The 17,099-nt window shown below is 34.5% G+C and overlaps 3 protein-coding genes across 4 annotated transcripts; 1 reads left to right on the top strand and 2 right to left on the bottom strand.

Annotated features, from left to right (window-relative positions):
* Positions 1-4,722: 4,722 nt before the first annotated feature.
* LOC141678632 (polygalacturonase At1g48100-like) lies at positions 4,723-8,338 on the top strand. The gene is made up of 7 exons (XM_074484979.1): positions 4,723-5,174; positions 5,787-5,918; positions 6,113-6,340; positions 6,429-6,470; positions 6,543-6,750; positions 7,143-7,333; positions 7,683-8,338. Exons 1-7 carry the CDS (start codon positions 4,818-4,820, stop codon positions 8,073-8,075), a joined length of 1,551 nt encoding a protein of 516 aa, XP_074341080.1. The 5' UTR covers positions 4,723-4,817; the 3' UTR covers positions 8,076-8,338.
* A 2,171-nt stretch (positions 8,339-10,509) lies between these two features.
* LOC141678709 (uncharacterized) lies at positions 10,510-14,238 on the bottom strand. Of its 2 annotated transcripts, none has more exons than XM_074485076.1 (7): positions 14,023-14,238; positions 13,202-13,268; positions 12,583-12,723; positions 12,341-12,502; positions 11,688-11,810; positions 11,386-11,529; positions 10,510-11,106 (listed from the first exon to the last, which is right to left on the bottom strand). In XM_074485076.1, exons 2-7 carry the CDS (start codon positions 13,229-13,231, stop codon positions 10,654-10,656), a joined length of 1,053 nt encoding a protein of 350 aa, XP_074341177.1. In that variant the 5' UTR covers positions 13,232-13,268; positions 14,023-14,238; the 3' UTR covers positions 10,510-10,653. The 2 variants fall into 2 exon arrangements, with proteins under 2 accessions (XP_074341177.1, XP_074341176.1); XM_074485075.1 differs by lacking the exon at positions 14,023-14,238 and adding an exon at positions 13,378-13,481.
* Positions 14,239-15,457: 1,219 nt separating this feature from the next.
* LOC141676848 (glucan endo-1,3-beta-glucosidase-like) lies at positions 15,458-16,996 on the bottom strand. The gene is made up of 2 exons (XM_074482565.1): positions 16,716-16,996; positions 15,458-16,576 (listed from the first exon to the last, which is right to left on the bottom strand). Exons 1-2 carry the CDS (start codon positions 16,786-16,788, stop codon positions 15,615-15,617), a joined length of 1,035 nt encoding a protein of 344 aa, XP_074338666.1. The 5' UTR covers positions 16,789-16,996; the 3' UTR covers positions 15,458-15,614.
* Positions 16,997-17,099: the final 103 nt, after the last annotated feature.

The following is a 17,099-nucleotide window of genomic DNA, read 5'->3' as shown; positions in this document are numbered from 1 at the left end:
AAGTGATGTTAAAATTCTTTATACTCAAAAGCCTAAGATGGGACATGATTGTTTCTTGTGATACTAAACTTTATAGATGTTTTTAGCATCTTTACATTCTTTAATAATCCGTGACCTTAACCACATTCCACTTTGTTAAGTGCAAGTTAATCAAACTTGCCCGCGCAAGGGTGTGTTCAACTTGCCCGCAAGAAGGGTTCAGTTGGTTAAACAGAGGATAATTATCTTCTTGGTCACATGTTCAAATCACACATGAGGAGAATTTATGATTATGCCTGAGTCAGAGCTTGCCGCTTAAATGCGGTTTACCTTGGTTCACGTGGTTTGCTTGTAAAGTTTACCCAGTGCGCACCCGAAGAGTAGCGGCTGCGGGTTATCTACGATAAAAAAAAGAGATGATCAAACTAAAGCTTTACACGTGCGAGCACGGTTGAATAACTCAAGTGCTTAAAAGTTTATTCTCTGTCGTCCCAGGTACTGGTTCAATTCCCGCTCACCCCGAGATTTATGAGAACAGATACTTATCTGTAAGGATATAAGAAATATTTATGAAAAAAAAAGTTTTACACGTGCTAGTGAGCTTTATTTATCTATTGTGCTTAATCTGGAAAACAGTACATAATAATCTGTACTCAAGTACTTGATGAGCTTTAATTAGACCTCCTAATCAAGGTGTAAAACAACTGACAATCCCATAAAATCTGGTGTCCGTGAAAAAGTTTGGAGTATTAGCCGCATAATTAACAAAAAGTTAAAACCGGATTTACACAATCTACATCGATTACCTAGCCTAGTCGTTTGTAAACCGTTAAATAATATCGAGAAAAATAATTAAAAATATTATTTATTTATTTATTACGATTTTACTATTTTTGCTTTTTTTGAAAAAATTCGGAATAAAGCAAAATCAACCAAATTCAAGGATACATGTAACTAGTTGAATCGAGTTTTTTGGTTGAATTTGAAGTTATACGAAATTGCATGAAGTTGCAGATATTCGTCGAATGTTACATCTAGGTGAATCGAATTACAGAAAACCGGATTTTTGCAAATAAAAAAATATTTTTGCAATTTTTTTAAAAAATGACCGTATTTTGCAAATATATTTTTGACATTGGCTATTTTTCAAAAAAAAACTCAATAATATATGATTCATTTACTACATTTCTCTAAACACGATCTATATGATTTAATTTTTTTATGTATACGATCTGTTGAATGACATAAGATCGTGTTTGTCATATTCCGAGAGTTTAAGATTTAGATGAACTAGTTACTTAACGGTTTTCATTTCATAAAGACGCGACAAACCTCCATCTGCAACTATTTATCCATCAGGCCTTCCTACACTACGAATTATGCAATGGGGCTGCAAATTGCAGTAGACTGTTAAGTTCAAGTTGTTTGACCTTCAGAGATTTCGAAAATTTTGAGGCCATCAACTAAAACAACAAAAAAATGCTGGCAAGAGGATGATAATGAAATGGAATGAACCAAGAACAAAAAAACTCTCAGCTAATCATATAATGCTCACGAGAAGCGTAAATAAGAAGAGGTTCACGAGTGTGTTTCACAAAAAGACGGCTATACGTTGTCGTATTGTATATGATCAATCAAACCCTTTGTTCCCAAGTGTGTATATTGTATTCATTAATGGTTTCGTGAGGAAGACTCTTGTATTAATCAAATAGGGTTTATGTAATAAATTAACAGGCCTTGGCTACCCAACTTGTGGGGGACTATCAGGCAGTGCCTGCATTTTGCCATATCAAGTTGTGCATGTTGCATTCACAACCCTGCCTTCCGGGATCAATCGACCAACATGTATACGTTATGAACACAGGCACCTCGACTAATCCTGAAGAGGGATGCACAACAACCCACCGACAGACCCACTACTTAAATTTCAGCATCCGCTGTAATCACAACTGGGACCTTGAGATAGTAATCCCCAAAAATTCTTGTACTCTATATACGCTACGAATACAGGCACCGAATACAGGCACCTCGTCTAATTCTGGAGAGGGATGCACAACAACCCACCAACAGACCCTCTGCTTAAATTTCAGCATTCACTTTTCTTGTACTCTATATACGTTACAAATACAGACATCTCGACTAATCCCGGAAAACCTCGACTAATAATGGACATGAATGCACAACAACCCACCGACAGACCCACTGCTTAAATTTCAGCATCCATTGAAATCGAAACGAAACTGGGATCTTGAGATAGTAATTCCCAAAAATTCTTGTACTCTATATACATTACAAATACAGACATCTCGACTAATCATGAAAAACCTCGACTAATAATGGACATGAATGCACAACCCACTGACAGACCAACTACTTAAATTTCAGCATCCACTGAAATCGAAACTGAGACCTTGAGATTGTAATTCCCAAAAATTCTTGTACTCCATATACGTTACAAATACAGACATCTCGACTAATCCGGGAAAACCTCGACTAATAATGGACATGAATGCACAACAACCCGCCGACAGACCTACTACTTAAATTTCAGCATCCACTAAAATTGAACTGGGAACTTGAGGTAGTAAGCACCACAAATTCTTGGAACTTGAGGTAGTAAGCACCACAAATTCTTGTACTCAACCAGTTAAGCTACCCGAGATGGGTCGTTATGGATTATATTATGCAAGATAATACATGCACATAATACATGCGCCATCTTGGTATCCGAACACTCTTCATAAAAACAAATATGAGCACTGTTTATTTTAAAATGAAATATCGCATTTCAAGTTTTATTAATTAATTGATAAATAGGATAATGCCCTATAGTAATTCAAATATACCACTTGCTATAATTTTTTTTTGCAAACTTAATTATTGCTGCTTGACAAATAATTTCCACCTAGCAAATCACGTACAGTACATTGTACATTCTGACAAGTGTATTTTGTTAGTAGCGTTCAGGTAGTACCAACCAATGGTAAAGATATATTAAAATTTTGAAACCATGGGCGTATTGAGGATTCTATTGCATTATTATTGATTCTGTTGCATTATTAATTCTGTATTCATTGAAATGCTTGCAGCCAAGTTACATTTTCAAGTTGTTCCTCGGCATTGTAAAACTCGGAAATCGATTCTACTCGGTTACGTATTCAGAATTCGAATTATCGGCCGATTAGTCTAGTACTCCCTCCATCATTTGTGTTGTACACGTTTGTCAATGCACACTTTTGATTGTTAATATATTTAATTTCGTATTAGTATTAAATATAGAAATTTCATTGTATTAAAGTACTCATAAATCCGAATCCAACAAAATCACTGATGACTATGTTTGATATTATAAATTAGACGTAAATTAGTAGTCAATCGCTTACTATGAACAGTACAAAAAGTCAAAACAGGAACATCATTTTGGGACGGAGGGAGTACTCATTTACAACTTAACTTTCGATTACTCACTTAAATCCGAGTCGGTTGACCTCTGATTGTTGAGTACTTGACCGAGTTAGCCGATTTTTACGACACTACTTTTAGGTAAAAAGTTGCAAGATGCCGGTTTGATTTGGTTTTACATAACATAAAGACACGATTATCGTACTAACTATGCTCAAAGCAAATATTTAAACCACGCTTATTATGCATATCTCACTCTAAGGTAGTATTTCGGGAGGATGTGATGTACGCAGAACTAGTTTCCGTAAATTAAAGTCCTGTTTCCGCGAATACAAACGGAAATACCTGAAGAAATACCTAAACATCTTCCTAAAGTTTCTACAAATGGTCCATGTCGACTCCATCATTAGATCTTATGTGGTAACTGAAGCTCCTACACATTATATCGAAAAAACAGAAAAAAGAAAGCTGAAGAAACTGGATTAGGAGTAGTAACCTGTGTTGCTGGTTTGGTTTGAGAAGACAAAAGTACAGAACTCTAACCCGTGAATGTTGCATGTGATCATACAAGAGCTGTTATAATCACTTGTATTGACAAATTATAGACCCACTCACGTGTCCTTTTTTGGCTTTTACATGAGCTACCCTTTGTAAATTGCAACAACTAGCTGATATAACCAATAGAATTAATACATTAACATCATAAAAAGGAAAGGCACATAAAGAATAGAGCTGGGAGTTGATGCATCATACAAGAACAAGAACCATTTGTTAATCGAATTTGGTAGCAGGATACAGTTGCATTTAAAGGGAAAGCAGTGCATCATTCCTATCGTAATTATAGTAATTAAAGCAAAAACATCCTAATCTAAAGGTTGCGATTGAATGATCAGACATGCAAAACTGAAACAGAGTTAAGCCTCTGGTATGCTGCATATCTTATATATGAGTTATATGACATGCAAATTGTTGTCTGGATACGAGATGTATCTTATTATCTCATATCCACACAACAATTGAGCAATACTTTATCTGCGGAAAAATTATGACGAGTGATGAAATGCAGGACAGGGGTAAAAACTTGCATTTCAGAATAAGCGTAAAGTTCTCAGTTTTTACGTACAGATTTCCATGGACCGTATAGTATAGAACACATAGCCTCGAGCATCTGGATAGACTAATACGTGTTGCCATGTGGCGTTGTATGACCTGTTTGTGGGACAAATGAAAAGCCAACCAAATTTCACAAAAAGGGATAGGAAATAGTTGGTAATTACAGAAAAGGTAAAATAGAAGATAAATAAGTAGCAATATTAAAATATTTCGACTCATTTTGAACAGTTGAGGACTTTAGAGTAATCTTCCTATTTAAATACCGAAATAGCTGCTCTGTTGGCTATCTGCAAAATTGCTCTTCACTGATTGTTTCCTAGAAAATGAGTTCTTCTAATTTCAGAAGCCTCACAATTGTACTTCTCATTCTCCTGCTTGGCTGGTCTTCCACATTTGAAACTTGCGAAGCTAGGCAAGGAAAGCATTGGAGACATAATAGAAATTTCCCGACGTCTTTATCTAAGAAGAAAGGAAAGAATCATGCAAGTAGTCATCACCATAGTAGTGGCAGCAAGTCAAAATCAAAGACTCCGTCTCCAATTGCACCAGCATCTCCAGCAACTAAACCAAAAGATGATCCACCATCCACGCCAACGAAAGACCGCAGCTATGTTGCACCTGCTACATTTCATGTATTAGATTTTGGCGCCAAAGGCGATGGAAAAACCGATGATACTAAGGTAACATTTGTTTTATCCTAACTGAACTCACGTTTCTTAAGATTCTCGATACAATTGTGCGCAGAATGTGAAATTTGTTCTATTATGGTATAGAATGAAAACTTCTTAGAAATTAAAACATGCATTAAGTTAACATTCCAGAAGGAACCTAAAAAACTTCCCAATTCACTATTTTTTACCAGTTTATTAGAATTTAAGGTCGTCCAACAGTCTAAGTAATTTTAGAAAGAAATGCTCAAATAAATTGTAGAGAATATATCATTGCTAAAACAATGACCTGTTACATCACATATTCCTTCAATTAAAGAAGTTAAAAAAATGTTCGGAAATACGTGGTGAAATAATTGAAGTTGAATTAAAGCTAGAAAATGTAAAAAAACAAACAAGAAAAAGACAACAGAACTTACACGATGTTTAACCACAAAATCAGGAGGTAGCCATGCAAGTGACTCTTGTCCCTGCAGTTTTTTCCAGATTCCATAATATGATATAGCTGTGAGTAAATATCGCCATGAGTAGAAAAATATAAACCCAAACTAGACAATTAGAAAGATATTAACAAATTGAAATTGGATTTCTGATTAATAAAATGTTTCTTGCTCTGCAACACAGGCATTTGAAGCTGCATGGGCAGCCGCTTGCAAAGTTGAGGCATCCACCGTGGTTGTGCCATCAGATTATGTGTTTGTTGTGGGCCCCGTCTCATTTTCCGGTCCTTTCTGTCAAAACGACATCGTTTTTCAGGTACCTAAGAAATTCATACATTTGATGAAATGACAGAAACATGAACAACCTTTTGCTAACAGATTATTCACACTATTAACTATAATTTCCCATCAAATTAATATTAGGCTGATCTAACATGTCCGAACTTCAATCATTATCTGATCATGCCATCAGAATCATTCTAATGCTTAAGGATCAACATCTTTTTGCAGCTTGATGGTACAATAATTGCTCCAACAAACTTCAAAGCATTTGGTTCAGGTCTTTTTCAATGGATTCAATTCACAAAATTGGTAGGAATCACGGTTCAGGGTAAAGGCGTCTTAGATGGAAGAGGGTCCATTTGGTGGCAAGATTCCTCATTAGAGGACCCTTTAGATAATGAAGAAAAACTGATTGTTCCATTAAACAGCACACTGGAGAAATCTCTACCAGTTCCAGTAATAATTCTTTTCCTCTTGTACCTGTCTTAATTTAGTTTCTAATTGTAAGTCATCTGATTCAATTTATCCAAAAAAATTGTGGCAGATAAGCAGCTCACTAGGAATGATGCCAAGCATAAAGCCAACTGTAAGGACCGCTTTCTATCTTGTTTCTTGACCATACAAACCATGTAACCTAACAAGTAGTTTTCCTATGCAGGCCCTGAGGTTTTATGGGAGTTTTAATGTGACAGTCACTGGCATTACAATTCAGAATAGCCCGCTATGTCACCTCAAGTTTGATAATTGTTTGGGAGTTTCAGTATACAATATAACAGTCTCATCCCCGGGTGACAGTCCTAATACAGATGGCATTCACTTACAAAATTCGAGAGATGTACTGATCCGCACTGTCAACATTGCTTGCGGTAAGTACCTTTGTCTTATCATTCAAATTATTGTTATATGTTCCTTATAATCTAAGACTTGCAGTTCCGGTGGTCAACAATTTAGGTTCAGTCATTGAGTAATCCCAAAAAATTTGTTGCACCCTCTAGTAGTGAGTACAAAACCAACCTTATACTGTTTATTAACACACTAAAATCACCAAGTCCACCCATTTATCAGATCAACGACAATCATTCATGTTTTATGTGGTCACGGACAATTAGTTACTCTTCTATTATCATTTTTTATCTGCGATATCTTCTTAGGAAACAAGACCAACTGCTTTCTTCCCCTTTGTTTTTTGCTCTATCAACACTAAAGGTGAATACCAATGTGTAGAAACAAAAATAACAGTCTCTAATGCCATCTGCAGGAGATGACTGCATTTCAATACAAACTGGATGTTCAAATGTATATGTACACAATGTGAACTGTGGACCGGGACATGGAATCAGCATTGGTGGGCTAGGAAGAGATAACACAAAAGCCTGTGTCTCAAACATTACTGTTCGAGATGTGAATATGCATAACACAATGAACGGTGTTAGGATAAAGACCTGGCAGGTATGCTTACCATTTTCTGTTTATCAGCTTTTAGTTCACCAGCACTAACTTAAGAAACTATCTCCTAATCAGCTGATTGGAGATTTTGGACCAATTTTATGAAGTAGAAATTAAGTATCAACGTAATTTTAAAATCTGAAGTACCGAGTAGCTACTTTCTCAGTATTGAGAACAGAGTCCCTTCACTTTCTAATTGTCTAATATGACGCACACGTTATCATTGTCAACTCAAACCTTTGTATTCTCGATTAGCTAATTTTCCTAATGGACAAGTTAAAATTAAACATTCTATCTCAAAATTGAAAAAAAAAAACAATTCTTACTTGGTTCCAAATATTACCTTTTGCAGGGTGGGTCTGGTTCCGTACAAGGAGTACTATTCTCAAATATTCAAGTTTCTGAAGTCCAATTCCCAATCATAATTGACCAATTTTATTGCGACAAAAGCAAATGTAAGAATCAAACAACTGCCGTGGCTCTATCAGGGATCACCTATGAAAGGATAAGAGGAACATACACAGTAAAACCTGTGCACTTTGCGTGTAGTGACAGCCTGCCATGCACGGAAGTCACCTTAAATGCCATCGAATTAAAACCAGTACAAGAAAAATACCACATGTATGATCCATTCTGCTGGCGAACATTTGGAGAGTTGTACTCCGCAACTGTCCCTCCAATAGAATGTTTAGAGGTTGGCAAGCCGTCAAACAACCGGATTCAATCAAATCGTGATATATGCTAAGTATAGCTAATTAAGGTATATTCAATTGTGTGGTCAGTGCAGATTCCTGACCCCTTCCATACCATTAGCCCAGAGGTAACAGTGGGAGATGTTATTTTGTAGGCATTCATCTTTAGTAGGACATGGTTCTGTTTCTGTAAAATTATACATACACTTATAGTAGCTCATAGTTTGATAGTGTGGTTTATGACCTTATATAAGGTTCTATGGTCGATATCTAAGAACGATTGATTGTTTCGTGTAAATAAATAATTAGATGTATACATGCATCCTATTACAATCATAAATACCATAGCAAAGCAATTATTTACGACTACATACATATTTCACTTCAACTCCCCCTTCCTAGAATGAAACGAGAGGTCACTCAAAAATCATAAACCTTGAGACTAAATACTAAAATCTGGAAACAATAATTGAATAAGTTACGACCAAATAAATCAGAATACCAATGCTGAAATTCCTAAAGACCGTATTTTTTAGGTCTTCCAAGACCAGTATTTTTTTACAGAGGAAACAAAATAGCACAAGGATAACAACATTATCTGGATTCTCTTTCAAATGTACAAGCGTAATGGATTTCCCTAGCTCTTTATGTTCGTTGATGTTAAGAAAGACAAAGATCAAACGAATAAGTTATGGGCAAAAATAAAATCAGAATATTGGTTTGTAATTTCCAAGGTCCGTAAATTTGTTTTTAGAGGAAAGTTATACTAAAGCCAACTGAAACAGAACTGGCTCATAGCTAATAGTAGAGAGGGCATTCTGAGTTTATAGGTTGACAAATTCACAAAAAAACGAGCTTATAACAAAAAAGCTAATGCCGTCAAAACGTGTAAAGCTAATATATATACAAGACTCTTTATATAAGTTGGCTTAAAGTTGAATTTCTAGCTACCTTCTTATATGATCGAACAAGTCAACAAATGATGTCAAGGTTGATAACTCTTATAGACTGACCCGTGGTGGTTAGTTGGATACGATATGCATTGAATTGTAATCTTGAGTTGCCAAAGGAGAACATGTAACTTAACATGGTATTAGTTTCGAGTTCAAACGCTCCTACACCCAATATCTCTCATAAATTAATTTGGACGCTAGGCAAATTATTGCACCAAATATGGGTGCTAGCTATCTACTCTTCGATCCAAAAATAAAATTTCCAGAGAAAGTGATAAGATATATTTTACCTTAGTATTCATAAACATTTATGACAATATTGGGGGTAGAAGGTAATCGAACTTGAGACTTCACTTAACGAATCTCGAATGCCATGTTAATTACTTATCCTCCGTATACTTTAGGGTGTTAGGAGGAGGCTTAGCTTGATCATTAAATAAGTATATTTGAATCCTTGTTAATAATTTTAGAGATTATTTACTTATTCAGTTGTTATTTCGAGATCTTACTTCTAGTATTCCTTATTCAAGTTCAAGGCATAGGGACGCCTGAATTCTGAAGCATGACCGAATCACGACAATGTATGTTTTTGAGAAAATGAAAAATTGAAAACAGAACAAGAAATTGTACCTATTCTTTGTTGCTAAATTATGTTATGTCTTTATCTGATCACACTTTCGGATAAAATTCCAATACATATTTCTACTAGATATGTCTTCAGAGACATACAAACAAATATAGATCATGCTATTAGCTAGTCAATTCAGGGAACATAAATATTTTATCAAGCAACAGAGTAATAATAGTCATACGGTTTTTTCTATCACGTGTCCATGAGCACACAGTAAGCGCGAAAACTTATAAATTTGAGCCATTTTGATTGGTGTAATTTTTGTGTATGCAAAAAAGAAAGAACTAATCGAAATGAGTTAAACTTACAATTTTCAGGGCTTATTGTGTGTCATGGGCATATGGTAAAAAAATTCGATAATCATAACAATAATATAGCATATATGATCAATGATAAATTGAAAAATGATTTTAAAGTAAACAGTAATCTTACTTGTATTACTGAGCACCTATGAACGGAATCGGAAAACCATTTCGCCGGTGGCCGCCAGTCCACAGGTCACAACTTGATGCACAACTCCGGTAATGTACCAATAAAACTTTATTTATTTATCATTTTCATAGTGTAGTTGCATCATAGTACGGTCAAAAATAATTTTATAAACATAATCATATTAACATTTTTTTAATATTAATATTAAGTTAATGTTTGTACTCGAACCAAAACTTTATTCTTTCACGTGATAATACTACTTCTGAAATAATTACTAATTTTTTTCGTAAACTTGTTAATATCGTGTTAATTGGAAAGCGACAAATTGTCACTCATAATTTAAATTTTGATCGGATTTTGTAATTGTTGATCTTATTGTGGTGTTGGATTTAAGTTCAGATTTTAGGTACCTCACACATTATAAGTTCATAATCATAACATCCTTTCCACTAGTCCTGGACTTGAGTAATATAGCTATCAAATTCAAATTTTATACAAAAATTGTGAATTTGTAAAATATAAATACAACATTGCAGTTGTGATTTACTACAAATACATGATCACCCTGAAATGCAGACACAGGCATATTACAAAGTTAGGATAAACTCATATTTGTCATCTCACCGTCAAGGACAACCGATTGCGATGTTGCCTGGCAGTCTTTCTTCGCATTTCCCATCTTTCCTTGATGTCACGTAATTCATCAACACTGAACTTGTCAAGTATTTTTTCAGATAAAACTTGCTCTTCAAGACTATCAGAGCTAGATACTCCCCTAATTCTGGCTGTTTCGGCAAGCAAATCATTTATCAGCATCTCGGTGGTTTTAATGGTAATACCCCTAAGATACCATGAAATGGGAGGGGGAGGGATTACGGCTGGCTCTATGATTTGCTCCAAGCTTACCAATGATCCAATCCTTCCTTTGCCTTTCGTGCATGACATATATTCCTTCACCGTTTTAGGCTTACACGGGTGACACATTTTTTCATCTAGTAGTACAGGTTCCACTTTCCAGCAACCTTCAAATCTTTTCATATAGTCTGTTTTCACTTGCTTGAATTTCATCTAGTTGACATTGCAAAAGACAAATAATTAATGGTCAGACTTCTTACACAAAGTAGCGACTAGCAAGTAATAACTATTACAGTCAATTGAAAACATAATCAGAGACCATATATGTTATTTTGTGTTGACATTAAGAGACTGGATCCTCAATTAACTGTATTTGGTCAACGTGGACACATTTCTTATTTTGCTTTCAATATAAACTTGAGTGGGGCTGCTTCCAATAATACTGTTTTCTAACATAAAAAAGAAATGCACAAATGAGAACTTGGTACTTACAGAATAATCTTCCCTGTTCTGATCGACTAAAACGTGAACTGGTATCGTTCCTGACCACCAAAGAAACCTCCACAAGGCTGCTTGCTCTAAGTCAACCACCTGCCTTGTACCTTCGTCAACCAAGACTCGGCGAGAAATTACTTCCTGTCAGCAAAATCATAGAAACATTAATGAAAAGCAATACATACATAAATATCTAATAATGGATGACAGTGATTAGTTATCGCTTGCTGTAAACAGAAACTGACTGAAGCTCCTTATCCAAAACAAAAAAAAAATGATGGAAACTTGCAAAATCTTACCTGGATATTTTTGAAAACCCTTTTATTATCAGGGTCTGTGACAATGTTGTATACTGCATCTGGAGGAAACCCAACGTTAACTTTCACACTCAGATGGCTTAAAGAACCTTTAGGGACAGTGACCTGCCAAATAGTTACATCTTATTCCAAGTACTGGAAGTTGGATAAATCATGATAGACATATACAACATTAGCCAAAAAGATCATTTCATTACTATGATTAAACTCAACTTTCAGGTGCCAACTCTTTTAGTGATGCATTTCATTTAGCTATATTACTCATACTTTTTATACTTGTAAACCTTCCTACATTCAATGTCCAAAAACGAAATGCAGAATTTCACCCTATACCGACACTCAGAAGAAGGTGATGTTGTGAAGTACGAACATCATATTTCTACCCTTATGACTTGCACAGAGTAGAAGTAGTGTCTAACTTTTAGTTCTCGAATATTTTAATGCTAAAAGAACCAAGGAAAGGTTGTAAAAAAACACAAGATGCATGTAAACCAGAATTATACATTTAAATTAATGCTCATCCTTCTACTAGTCAGATAATATACTGTAGATGTGTTGTTATCAAGGTCTGTCATTTGACCACTCATGGAACAATATCAGGAATCTTTCTGTCATGTACATACAATTTAACCTACCTTTATAACTGGCGGTTGATCAATCCAAGTTGGATTCTCATGCCAAGCTTGTAATTGTTTCTCTAGACTCACTTCAAAGATGGAAGATGATTCTTTATGCTTGCGCATAGAAATTGCTGAGGTCGCCTCCTGTTTATTCTTAATAAATCTTTTTAAATCTCTCTGCACGGACACACACAAATGTTACTCACAACACAATTAATGTACATGGGATAGTAGTAGCCATAGGAAGAATGATTGACCTTTACTCTATTATTAAGTCCTTCTGGGAGCCGCACAATAAAACTACAAAATGCCTGAAGAGTTATCCGGGGACGTTCCTTCCTCTCCTTATTTTGGAAATTAAAACTTGTTCTCGTCATTTTTATCTTACCCATGATATCCTACATCAATTGCAAATGCCAAGTTTAGACAATGTTTCTCAGCTTGATTGTAAACAGAATCACCAATTTCATCACCCTAAATGGGTCCAAAACCAATATCATTATATCATTATATTCCGGAAAAAAAAACCAATATCATTACATCAATAGATATTCACCCTCCGTAAAAGAACAATTTTAAACTGAAAGCTTTTGTTCTTATTGGTAACATTTTAGAACTGTAAGATAATTTGCTATTGTCTTACACACACAAAAAAAGATGGCGTTCGACTGAATATAGTGCACGAGACATTATGTACTGAAGTTGGAAGTCAAAATTTCATGAGCATATCATCAATTTTAGCTAGACATTATATCTAATAACCGAACAGAATGAATCCTTTATATGCCAAATTGGGTAATACAACTATAATTTTGTTACTCATAACAAATTTTGCACACGTCAATAAATTATTCGAGGTACAGCTTAAAACCTGACCTGGAAGCCTGATTGTATTTCCTTCCCCATCCAAATGCCTAAATAGTAAATATTACCTAAAACTTCTCTGCACAAATATAACACAAATACAGACCATTAGTTCATCAAAGAACCAACCTTTGAACAAAACCATCCTGTAACAAACCAAATCATAATCAAAACCGACAATCTTCCACCTTAATCCCCAATACGAAAACAACTCATATAACACATCAAAACAGCAATACCCCAACAAATAAAACCCGAGAAAAACCACATGTATCATATTAACCAGCCACTCAACACATATATCACTAAAATCCAAATAGTTAATCAAAAGAAGATAAGATAAGATTGACCCCAATTCATAAAAGAACAATTCTACCACATCCACAATGATTCAACACAAACATACACAAAAAAGTAGCAAACTTTAACAAAAATAAAGAAACTAAATTGCTACATACACAAACATACATACCAAAAAAACAAGATTATAAAATGATTCAATAAAAACATATAGCAAAAAAGTTTCAAACTTTACCAAAAATCAAGAAACTAATTGCTACATACACAAACATACATAAAAATAAACAAGATAAGAAAATGATTCAATACAAACATATACAAAAAAAAAGTTACAAACTTTAACAAAAATCAAGAAACCAATTGCTACATACACAAACATACATACAAAGAAACAAGATTATAAATCATATACAATAAAAAAGTTACAAACTTTACCAAAAATAAAGAAACCAATTGCTACATACACAAACATACATACAAAAAAAACAAGATTATAGCAAAATCTTGGAAATTAAAGAAATGGGCAGGCTTACAAAGGAGATCTAGACTGAAAACCACCATTTTAGAAGCTTGAAACAGGGCCAAGAACTGTTCTTTAGCTGACCAAAATCAAGAAACACCACTGTTGCATTTCATTTAATTTTATTTTTTTATAAAAGGCCTATATGTAAATTGCTATTTGCTGGTGATAAACATAAACAGCAATGTTAATAGAAAATACACATGTGGGCTGGTGATAAAATGGTTGTTAGTCCACGGACGGTGCCAATAACATCAAATACACCACTGTGCAGTTATGAGATTTTACAATATTTTTACAAAAATACCCAATGTGTAAATAAAGTTGATTTTTTAATACAAGTTTGTGTCAAATTTAAAATTTGACCTTAATTCTAAGTGAAAACTAAGTTTTTTAAGAATAATTTGTTAAATTCAATGATAATAGTGGAACTTAATTAAGAAAATAGATTAATGTATGTGAACTTATATTTGAGTCTAAAAATGTTAGACTTTTTTTATTTAAGAATGAGTTTATATGTCGTATTATATTTTAGCGGTGAAATTATAATTAAGCGTAAATTGTGATGACAAGTTAGTGAAAATGTAATTAAGTCTAAATTATTGACGACGAATTGATAACATAATATTTAGCAAAAAGAAGGTAACACAATTTCATATAACATAATATTTAACAAAAAAGAAATTGATAACACAATTCGATTTCAATTATGATTCACTTACTTGTATGTCTATCTTTTTTACGTGTCCATTGAAGAAATAATATTTGTTTTCTAATATACGTTCATTTCTATTCACAAATCAAATTTAAAGACGATATCTAAAAATTATTCATATAAACATTGTTTTCAAGATTATAATCTTGTAAAAGGATAATTGGTTGCTCTATTTTCAAGTTGATAATACTTTTAATATACATAATTTTTTAAAATATATGTAAAATGGGATGGGAAAAATAAAATACAAATCGAAAATAACTTGATACGGTCGAAAGTACACATTTGTCCTTCAGGACTACATAATTTAGAAGAAAATACTAGAGGTATAAAATTAATTTTTAAAATAGTTATTAAATGTGACTGTGTCAAATTTTTATTCACTAAATGTAAACAAACCGCCTATATTCATACTAATAGCATTAATTAAATTATTTCATACCGACACCACATTACCCAGACACATCATTTTGTAAAAATAAAAAATCTAGTGTTTCATTCGTTAGGATGATCCGGAATATCTCTTTTTCCAAAGGAGCTAGACTGCATGATATACCTAAACCACTACCAAAATTACATAAACTAGCAATACAATGTTTGACTAAAACAAAATAATGAACTGTAAAAACAAATTCCATCGGAGAGTGATTCTTACAATATATCATATTTAACGAAAACTTTCAGCATTATGTATATAATAAAAAATTTAATGTGCAAGGGGTTCATTTTTACGTACTACGAAAAATTTCCGCCGTAATAAATTGATAAAAAAGAATTACATTGTTTTAAAATAAAAAAAATTAAAGTGATTTGCAGGCTAATTGCGTGAGCACCTAGGGTTTAGCCAGTGTGCACCGAAAGTAGCGGCTGCGGTTTATTGTAGCGGATCATCAACTAAAACTAATGTCATAGGCCTTATTACCATTCACTTGAAAAATACCAAAGTGTTTTTCAGATTCATCCCCACTCTTTTCATTCTCATCAAACAAGTCAAATAAAAATGCCTCAACACCAACTCCTGGCCTTTTTGGTGTGCCAACATTATTCACTCCTCTTCTCACAACATTCCCATTATAAGCCACTGCATTCTCCAGACTCGCAGCCACACCGCCTGCAGTAGGCCACCCCGTCTCCGACACGACCACGGGCACCCCGGTGAACCCTTCTCGTTCCATCGCGTACACGAATGCATCGACTGTTGCATCGAAAAGATTGGTGTAGACCAGGCCTTGGTCGACTTCGTGGTTTTGTGACCGAAATAATGCAGTGTCTAGTGACACATATTGTTGGTTATTTATGTAGCTAAAATACGGGTACACATTGACCATTAGTACTGACCCTGTGTCACGTAGAAATTGTAACAGCGGGGTTAAGACGGGTCTTATATTTTCGTCGAATGCACCAGCTGATGGAGGGTAAGAATTCGATAAAATTGAAGCTGCGTGAGACGATGAAAGCTTAATTGTTTCAGTAAGGCCAAGGATTTGAAGAGCTTGATAAAGATTATTGATTGCAGGGAGTATATGAGGAGTGTAAAATGGATCTTTTAGTAAAATCTCGTTTCCAACCGCGAGATATTTAATTTGATTCGGTTGAATATGGGCTAGTATGTTCATTTGAAGCCATTGCAACGCGTAGTTGACATCTCCTGCAGCAAGGGAACTGAGGTTTTCGTTGGGAACTCCGATCATCAGCTCGACTCCAGTGCCTGCAAATGGTGCTAGTGCTTCAGGGTCAGGATTGAATAGTCGAATTCTTGAAATGCCGTTTGCTTTAATGAGGTTGATTACATCGAAGGGCTGTGGAAGATTGTTTGCAACTCTGCCATAACATAGTCCAATTGGCGCAGCAACTACAAATACAAAAGAATGAAACATAATTGTTATAAACTAGTCAGAGTTCGAGTTTCAGTAGAGACATGCATGCATGCGGGCATTTAAATGACGTAAATAAAAGACAACATAATAGGCCAAAGGGTGTTTGGTAAAAACCTGTGGTATGTAGTAGGAAGAACAGATAGACGAAACATATCAGATATCGCGATTTAATCACCATTAGTAACATTTTCGGAGAAAATACAGAGTGAGTTTCTGAGTGGTGAAGTGCACACACATGTATATATACTGCAGAAGAAGATCAGAGCTTATTTTAATGGGATTAGGTTTGGATTTGGTTCAAAATGTTTGTCTTGAGATTTGCTCTGTTAAATTAGCCGTTAAGGCTTTATTACTTTAAAATTATTTGGTCGGTGTGTAGATGATAAGAAACGGATCTATTTTGCTTCTTACACCAGTTAATTGATCAATGTAAAGCACTTTTTTAGTACACTTTAGGCCTTCTGCTCTGCTAACATGCCTTTCAAATTGATACAGTTT

This window comes from Apium graveolens, chromosome 8 (genome assembly GCF_009905375.1).
Source record: "Apium graveolens cultivar Ventura chromosome 8, ASM990537v1, whole genome shotgun sequence".
NCBI classification, from domain to species: Eukaryota; Viridiplantae; Streptophyta; class Magnoliopsida; order Apiales; family Apiaceae; genus Apium; species Apium graveolens.
Note: the sequence above shows the minus strand (reverse complement) of the source record. Positions and strands in the feature narration are given on the sequence as shown.